Genomic DNA, 8,707 nt, shown 5'->3' on the forward strand with positions numbered 1-8,707 from the left:
AACTCAGGACAAATGCAAAAAGTGGTAGGAGAGGAAATGGGATCATTTGGTGGCAGGGATAGGAAAGGGAGGAGAGGGAAAGCCAGACAGAACGTCAGCAGAGCTGACATTTTGGGAATGGTTGATCCTCTGGGCTGGTCCTTGCCTGCCATGGGGACTGCACCATTTACACTGTTCTTCTTACAGAGAGCAGGATAGAAAGAAGGTGGTGTCTTCTCCTGGGCTCTGACCCTCTCTCCCACCATGATGTTGGGTTGCCAGTTGCCCAGAGCCTCTTGGGGCTCTGGTTTGGGAAGAGCATACCAATTACCAGGTAAGCAGGGATCCCAGGTTTCTGCTCCTAACTCTCCTGTCTCATGTGAGTCCAGGAGAGCAGGGCGTCAGATGCACTAGTCCCTGCTCTGCCATTCTCTGGCTTGTAACCTTGGGCAAGTCACCCCATCTCTGTGAGATTCCCTTTTCTCTCCCAAAAATAAGATATTTGGACTCTCTGAAGTGATTGTGAGCTATACAAGGCCAAGAAGAATGATCTGACTTCATTTTGCACTTAACAAATATTTCCCGAGTGTCTGCTATGTGCTAGGCTCTGGGCTATATGTTAGGTATATTATTGTGAGCAAAACCAGATGTGATCCTTAATCTGTGTGTGAGGAAGAGTAACATTAATCAAATAGTAACATGATAAAATAGGAAATTGTATAACAATCACAATGAGAGCAAATAAATTATTTGACTGAGACTGGGGTCTAGGTATTGGTGGGAAAGTGTGGGTTGATTTGTATATTGTGCTTTTTCCCTTCCACCTTCTCTCTGTAGATAAACATATCCCCTTCCTGATCCACTGGAATTGGCCTCTTAAAGGAGCATGTCCCTTTGGGCCCCCTAGGTGAGCCCTTCTTATCCTACCTTAAAAACATCAGGACAGCGTAGGAAGGGTCAAGACTTGGAACAAGCTTGATCCTGAGAATAAGGAGAAGATGGATGGCCTTCCTAAATGGAGAGGGTATGGAGTCAGCAACTAAGCCTAAGAGGAAGCTGGCTTAGATTACCTAAAATAGAAGTCATGGTGGTCAGCCTGAGGGAAGCCAGTGGAGAGTGGGGTGGAGTCTGACCTTTACTAGCCAGAGATGCAGGCCAGCAGGTAGTGTAAGGAGGGGTGAGATCTCAGACCATGGAACCCTAGAAGGATGTGAGCGCTCAGGCAAGGCTGTCTACTTAGCGTCCAATGTTGGGCTTGGATCTCAGGAAGTTCAGTGGTCTAGATGGACTGGGCCAGGCAAGTGTCTGGGCCAGGCTGAGGCCTGTAAAGAAGCATCAGTTTCTCCCCTCGTCTTTTCCCAGGACCTTTGCACGTCACCATGGAAGCTCAGTGGACAGTACTCCCTCACCAGGGAGGCATGGGCAGCTGTTCCGGAGTGTCTCTGCAGCTGGTAAAGGGCCTGACTCCTCAATCAACCTAGAAGGGGCTGGAAAGAAAAGCAAGATGTGGGGGGTGTGGAGGACCCAATGGCATCACCCCTCAGTGGTTCCCCTCCTCACCACCCTAAACTCTTGAATATCTGGGCTCCTTTTTCTGACCAATTTCCTTCCTTTCCTTTCTAGAAGCAATTCAGAAGCACCGGCGTAACCTGGCTGAATGGTTCATCCGGCTCCCCAGAGAGGAGCGCCAGTTTGGCCCAACTTTTGCACTAGACACGGTCCACGTGGACCCTGTGATTCGAGAGAGCAACACTGACGAACTGCTTCGCCCTTCTGCAGAGCTGGCCCGGCAATATCAGCTGCCCCAGCCTGCGCTCCCACCTCTGGCCTTGTCTCAGCTCTTTGGCCCAGATGCCTGTGGGCGCCGGGTACAGACGGTGGTTCTGTACGGGACTGTGGGCACAGGCAAGAGCACACTGGTGCGCAAGATGGTCCTAGACTGGTGTCACGGGCGCCTGCCAGCCTTTGAGCTGCTCATCCCCTTTTCCTGCGAGGACCTGTCATCCCTGGGCACCACCCCAGCCTCTTTGTACCAGCTAGTGGGCCAGCGCTACTCACCCCTGAAAGAGGTTCTGCCTCTGATGGCTGCAGCCGGGACCCGCCTGCTCTTTGTGCTCCATGGCTTGGAGCGTCTCAACCTTGACTTCCGGCTGGCTGGCACCGGGCTTTGCAGTGACCCTGAGGAGCCAAAAGCACCAGCTGCCATCATGGTCAACCTGCTGCGCAAATACATGCTGCCTGAGGTGGGTGCTCCCTGCTGGTGGAGTCCCCTCAAGGCTTCTTGTGCCCTGTGCCCCCATGTTCACTGGGTCAGAGTGTGGATCTGAGTTGGTTCACATCCTGGCTCCTCCACTTCCCAGCTGTGAGCTTGAGCAAGTCACTAACTTCCTCAAGTTTGTTTCCTTCTCCTCTTGAGTTGCAATGGTCACATGAGATTCTGCATGTAATGCTTTGCGTTGGGCATTTGTCCAAATGCATCCTACTGTCCCTGATCGATTCTGACTCATCAGGACCTTCCATTGAGTTTTTGAGGCTGTAAATCTTTACAAGAGGAGATTGCCCATCTTTCTCAGTCAGATTCAAACTACTGACCTTTTAGTTAGGAGCCCAATATACTGTCAACCCTGGAAAGATGTGAGAGCTTAGATCCTTCAGTGGTCCACAGTTGATGTCACTGTTTTCATCCTTGCATACACAATCTTCAGGGACTCCCTGGGAAATCAGCCAATCATGAAGGTCTTTCTTGACCTCGGTCATGATCTTCGCAGGCCAGCATTCTGGTGACCACCCGGCCCTCTGCCATCGGCCGAATCCCCAGCAAGTACGTGGGCCGCTACGGTGAGATCTGTGGCTTCTCTGATACCAACCTGCAGAAGCTCTACTTCCAGCTCCGCCTCAACCAGCCTGATTGTGGGCTCAGTGCCGGGGGCATTGGCGTCTCGGCCACCTCTGCCCAACACGACAACATGGTACAGATGCTCTCCCGGAACCTGGAGGGGCACCATCAGATTGCTGCAGCCTGCTTCCTGCCCTCCTATTGCTGGCTCGTCTGTGCCACCTTGCACTTCTTACATGCCCCCACGCCAGCCAGCCAGACACTCACAAGCATCTACACCAGCTTCCTGCGCCTCAACTTCAGTGGGGAAACGCTGGACAGCACTGACCCTTCCAAAGTGTCTCTCATGGCCTATGCAGCCCGCACCCTGGGCAAGTTGGCCCATAAAGGGGTGACCTCTCGGAAGACTTACTTCTCTGAAGAGGATGTCCGTGGGTGCCTGGAGGCTGGCATCAAGTCGGAAGAGGAGTTTCAGCTGCTTCATGTCTTCCGTCGAGATGCCCTGAGGTTTTTTCTGGCCCCTTGTGTGGAGCCAGGGCACCCAGGCACCTTCGTGTTTACTGTGCCCGCCATGCAGGAATACCTGGCTGCCCTCTACATTGTGCTGGGCTTGCATAAGACGACCCTGCAGAGGGTGGGCAAGGATGTGGCCGAGCTCGTGGGCCGGGTCGGGGAGGACGTCAGCCTGGTGCTGGGCATCTTGGCCAAGCTGCTGCCCCTACGGATTCTGCCTCTGCTCTTCAACTTGCTCAAGGTAATAGCCCCGGCGCCCTGCCCTTGTTCCTCCCCTTGTCAGATCCGAGGACATCAGCCCCCCTAGAGCACCCTCTTCACCGTGGGGCCTCTTCTTGAGTCTGATTTTCAGGTTTGGCTTTCAGGGGACCATAAAGAAGAAGTCCTTGTGGGGTGGTTGTTAAAGTGCTCTGCTGCTACTGAAGAGTCAACAGTTTGAACCCATTAGCCAGCCACTCCTTGGGAGAAAGCTGCAGTCTGCTTCTGTAGAGATTTGCAACCTTGGGAACCCCACGGGGCAGCTCTGCTCTGCCCTCTTGGTCACTATGAGTTGGAATCGACTTGATAGTGGTGGGTTTGGTCTTTTATTTGGACACAGGGAGTGAAGAGAGAAGAGCTGCAAGGATGAGGAAGGCTTAGAGACTAGAAAGGGAATTTACTAACAATCCTACCTAACAGTAATCTTTTTACTTCTCTCCTCCCAGTCATTATTTTTGGGAGGCAGGGGTCACTGCAGTCCAGGGTCTACCTCTGTTCATGTTTCTCCAGAGGTGGTGAGGCTTTGGAAGTGATGAGTCATCCTAACTCAATCACCAAAGACAGGTTTATAAAGCAGATGCCATTTGATTCACTTATGCTCAGAGGATAGATGGTGCTGGTAATTGGCTTAGAACAGTGTGCCCGTCCTGGATGCAGGCAAGGCTGCTCCAGAACCAAATTACAGGGCTGACAACTGTGCTGTGGGCAGGGCGGATGTGCCAGGTTTTGCAGGGAAGAGGCGAGATTTATCAGCCTTTTGTTTCTGCATCAACCCTGGAAATGAAGTATTTTTATGACCCTCCTCTTATAGATGAGGAAACGGAGGCTCATGAAGGCCAAGTCAGTTGTCAAGGCCAGCCACTTCAAAGACAAGAGTAGAGAGGATATGAGGCCAGTTGTTATGATTCTGAGCCTGTGCTCTTTGTATTACTATGGATACATAATATCTGTGAGGCTGAAACAGCTCGCTAGATAGTAACCCTTGACATGACTAGGAATGTTTCACTCATTTTGGCAAGAGTCCTGGTCAGTGATGGCAAAACTCCAACAAGCTTTCCTTTTTCTTGACAGCAAAGCATAATGGCTAACAGCAAGGATTCAGTAATGCAGCTTCTTGTTGTTGTTGTGAAGTGCTGTTGCGTGGACTTTGACTTATATAACCAATGGATCTGAACCCTACCTTATCCTGTGCCATCGCCATCCTCATCATCTCCAACATACTAGAGCTTTCCATTAGTTACAGTCATTGTGTCAATCCATCTTCTCCTTTACCGACCATCCACTCTTCCAAACATGATGTCTTTTCCCAAGGACTGGCCCCTCCCAACAACATACCCAAAGTTTGTTAGACAAAGTTCCACTGTCTTTGCCTCCAAAAACACTCAGCCTGAACCTTTTCGGTGACATGTCTGTTTGTCCTTTTGCCAGTCCATGGGATATTTAGCACTCTACTCCAACACCACAACAGTCATTGACTCTTCTTCTGCCATCCTTATTCACTCTTCAACTTTCCGCTACATAGCAAGTAATTGAAAAGATCATGGTTTGGATCTGGTGCATCTTAGTCTTTAAGCTGGCATCATTGCTCTTCAACACTTTTGAGAGGTCCCTAACAGCTGATTTTCCCAATACATGTTTTTATTTCCTGGCTTTTGATACCAGTAGTATTGATTATGGACTGAAGCAAGATGAAATCATTGACAGTTTCTATCTCTTCTCCATCCACCACGATGTTGCCTATTGGCCCAATGGTGAGGAGTTTTGTTTTCTTAGTGTTGAGATGTAACCGAGGCTTTATCATTGGCTATGATCTGTGACTTTGGAAAATTACTTAACCTCTCTGTGCTTCACATTCCTTGTCTGTGAAATGGAGATAATAATATAATCAACTCCTGGTCTATAGTGGGGATGAATGACTTAATCCTAAGGACCTAGCACATAGTAAGCATTCATTAAGTTTGTTCTAGCATTCATTAAGTTTTTAAAAAACAAACAAACAACAGAGCACATGGAGCCCACTCCTTCAGTCATTAGTCATTATATCAGGCAGAAGGTAATGCCTGTGGCTGAGGCCACATCGCTATTTTGAAGATGTTCTTGCCTGATTTGAATTTCAGTGACTGGCTGTGGTACCTGGTGGGGTTCAGAAAGCCCCCAAGTTATCCTGTGAACTCACTAGAATTGTTATTGTCATACTTCTTTTTTTTTATTTTCATACTTCTAAAACCTCTCTGAGGTTAACTAACAGAGGACTGGTCCCACCTAATTCTTCATGATGCAATTGTCTTGAACATGATGTTGTTATTGTCAGATGTCCTCAGGTTGCCTTAGACTCATAATAACCCTAGGAACCGTGGGATATTCCATTCTCTTCTTCAATATCATAGTTCAGAGACGAGGATTCTTTTGTCATCCTTATTGACTCTCCAACTTTCAGCTGCATAGGAAGTAATGGCTTGGATCAGGCACTGACATCTTTGCTCTTTAGCACTTTGGAGAGGTCCCTGAAATCAGATTTTCCTAGTGCAACACCCTTTGGATTTCTTGGTTTCTGTAGCATTGGTGTTAATTGTGGATGCAAATAAAATGAAGTCATTGATAAAATGTATTTTCTCCAAATATCGTGATGTTGCCTATTGATCCAACAGTGATGATTTTTGTTTTCTTAATGTTGAGATGTGTATTGAAGTTTGTAACAATTGACCTTCTTCAGTAAGTGCTTCAAGTTTTCCTCACTTTCTACGAGTCTGCATACAAGATTGTCATCTCCATGACATAGTTTGTTGATGAATCTTCCTCCAATTCTGATGCCACATTCTTCTTCATATAGTTTAAGTTTTCAAATTATTTTCTTTTTCTGCTTATTAGTGTCTTTTTTCATTATTAAATTTTATTAATTTGTGTGTGTGCACGCGCATGTACCATCAAATCAGATCTGACTGGTACAGGAGGAGATTGTTCCTCCTTCCCCGGCAGAGCATCTGGTGGGTTCGAACTGTGTGCCTCTGGGATTGTAGTTGCAGTTCCCTGCCACTAGGCCACCAGAGCTCCCCTAAATTTTATTAATTTTTAATGATCATTTACAGAGATTTTGGGTTTTCTTTCATTCATTGTTGTACTATTTTCTCTACCCTCCTCCCCAGTTTGGTCCCCCCCCCCTTGAGAGTCTGTTGGGTTTTTTTGTTTTTTTAATAGTTTTAATGAACATTTACAGAGAATTTGGATTTCCATTCATTCATTGGAGTGTCTGTTTTAATTGTCCAATTGCCACAGTGCTTGTCAAAGCCAGCTCTGATTAATCTCCTTTGTCAGTGTGTCTTTTGCCATTTCCTATCACTCCTCCCTTAGAGAGACTTCACCATGATTCATAAGGAAAAGGGGACGGTATATTCTCTTAGCTACTTCTTGCTGAAAAGGGACGCTGTAGGTTTCAGGGTGAAGATCTTCTCTCACTACTCTAAAGGGCCCCTTTGGCAATAGGAAATACATAGACTATTATGGATCAAATTATTTTCTCGGCATACAGACTGAATAGGTGTGGAGAAAGGTTATAACCCCTGTTGCAGACCGAAGGTCCCAAAGAAGGAAATAATTTTATAATTATTAATAATGAGACAGACTACCAGGAATAATATAGAACAGAGAGTGTGAAAAACAGGGGCCAACAGTTCCCATGACTGAAGGCCCCAAGCCATGCTTCTCTGAGTATTTATTTAGAATCATAAGGAAGGTAAACAAAGCAAAATCATAAGGAAGTACAAAACAAAAACAAAAGTCTTTTACAGATAAGGCCAAGTTCCTCTTTATGCTAATCTCAGGAGGGAAGGATTCAGTTGATACAAACTAAGAACAATGTTAACTCTTAGGGAACTCGTTAGTGCCACAAGGTGACCTTCAGCTTGTATTAAGCCTCCCTCATTTCCTGATATAGCACTTGGTCTACTATTAGTAAATTTTATATTTGGCTTCCCTCAAACCCCAATGCACATCTTTCCTGATTTTAAACTGTACAATGTTCTTTTGTTCTGTTCAGACAGCAGTTTCTTGGTCTATGTATAGGTTTCACAGGAGCACAGGTAAGTGTTCTGGGATAGAGTGCCGTTTTCTGGTCTTATTAACAGGTATTTTTTCCCTCAGGAGAAGGGGCACTAGACTGTGTTCTCTACAGCAGGAAGCTCACATATGAAAAGTAAACAAACAGAGTGGCAGACATTAAAGGAGGTGCCACACAACACATTCATAAAGGGAGCTCTTGTGGCCTAGTGGTAAGAAACTGCACTGCGATCCCAGAGGTGCACAGTTTGAATCCACCAGATGCTCTGCTGGAGAAGGAGGGACAATCTCTTCCTGTACCAGTCAGATCTACACACAAATCAAATAAAATAAAATTTTAAAAAACATTCATATGGGGGAGGAATGGGCCTTACAAACCTCCTAAAATATTAATTTCTTCACAAATGTTTGAATGCTTGTTGTGTGTCTGCCAGGCAACATGTTAGATTCTGGGGCAGAAATAACAAAATTCCAGGCTGCTGTCCTTTCTGACCTTATAGTCTTATGAAAACATGTAAATATAAATGCTTATTGAAAATGTAAGTGTTTAAAGAAGCACAGTGGAAGGTGTCTGGAAAGGATAGTTCCCAGTGCTATGCTAGTGTCACGCTGAGGGGAGTGGCGGTGCAGGAAAGCCTCTTTGCGGGACAGTTAATCTGATCCCCATGGGATTAGCCTAGTGAAAAGCAGAGAGAAAAACACTCCATGAAGAGATATGTTGAAGGATAAATGTGGTACTTTCAAAGGAATGAGAAGCCAAGAGGGTGGGAGCTTATTAAGTGGGTAGGATGAGGGCACGTGCTGAGCAGCAGGCAGTCCATACAGATGAGCTGAGTTTTGACTGAAAGTCAACATAGATTCCATGTGACTTTACAGAGGGAACTCAGTCCGTAGTGAGTCATGCTGTCACACTTTTCAGACAATTTGGATTCCCCATTGGCTCTGCAGGAGATAGAAGGGCCTTCTCTCCCCATTGCAGTTTAAAGCCCAGGAAACCTAATGAATGGTTGCTGTGGGTTAGAACCAACTCTATAGCAGCAAGTTTGAGTTTGAATTAATCTTTATGGA

At 46.5% G+C, this 8,707-nt stretch overlaps 1 protein-coding gene across 1 annotated transcript; it reads left to right on the forward strand.

Annotated features, from left to right (window-relative positions):
• The first annotated feature begins 228 nt into the window (after positions 1–228).
• LOC102862168 (NLR family member X1-like) lies at positions 229–3,635 on the forward strand. The gene is made up of 5 exons (XM_006890892.1): positions 229–313; positions 817–886; positions 1,342–1,430; positions 1,603–2,222; positions 2,748–3,635. The coding sequence occupies exons 1-5, from the start codon at positions 244–246 to the stop codon at positions 3,633–3,635; spliced, it is 1,737 nt and encodes a 578-aa protein (XP_006890954.1). The 5' UTR covers positions 229–243.
• Positions 3,636–8,707: the final 5,072 nt, after the last annotated feature.

This window comes from Elephantulus edwardii, unplaced genomic scaffold, assembly GCF_000299155.1.
Source record: "Elephantulus edwardii isolate Elephantulus edwardi_28Jun2011 unplaced genomic scaffold, EleEdw1.0 scaffold00093, whole genome shotgun sequence".
NCBI classification, from domain to species: Eukaryota; Metazoa; Chordata; class Mammalia; order Macroscelidea; family Macroscelididae; genus Elephantulus; species Elephantulus edwardii.

What these genes read in the sequence shown, in the direction of transcription:
- LOC102862168 (XM_006890892.1), top strand. Translation starts at nt 244, where the DNA reads ATGATGTTGGGTTGCCAGTTGCCCAGAGCCTCTTGGGGCTCTGGTTTG. An exon ending in AAGAGCATACCAATTACCAG is followed by an intron (nt 314 to 816) that starts GTAAGCAGGGAT and finishes TTCTCTCTGTAG; the next exon opens with ATAAACATATCCCCTTCCTG. An exon ending in TGTCCCTTTGGGCCCCCTAG is followed by an intron (nt 887 to 1,341) that starts GTGAGCCCTTCT and finishes GTCTTTTCCCAG; the next exon opens with GACCTTTGCACGTCACCATG.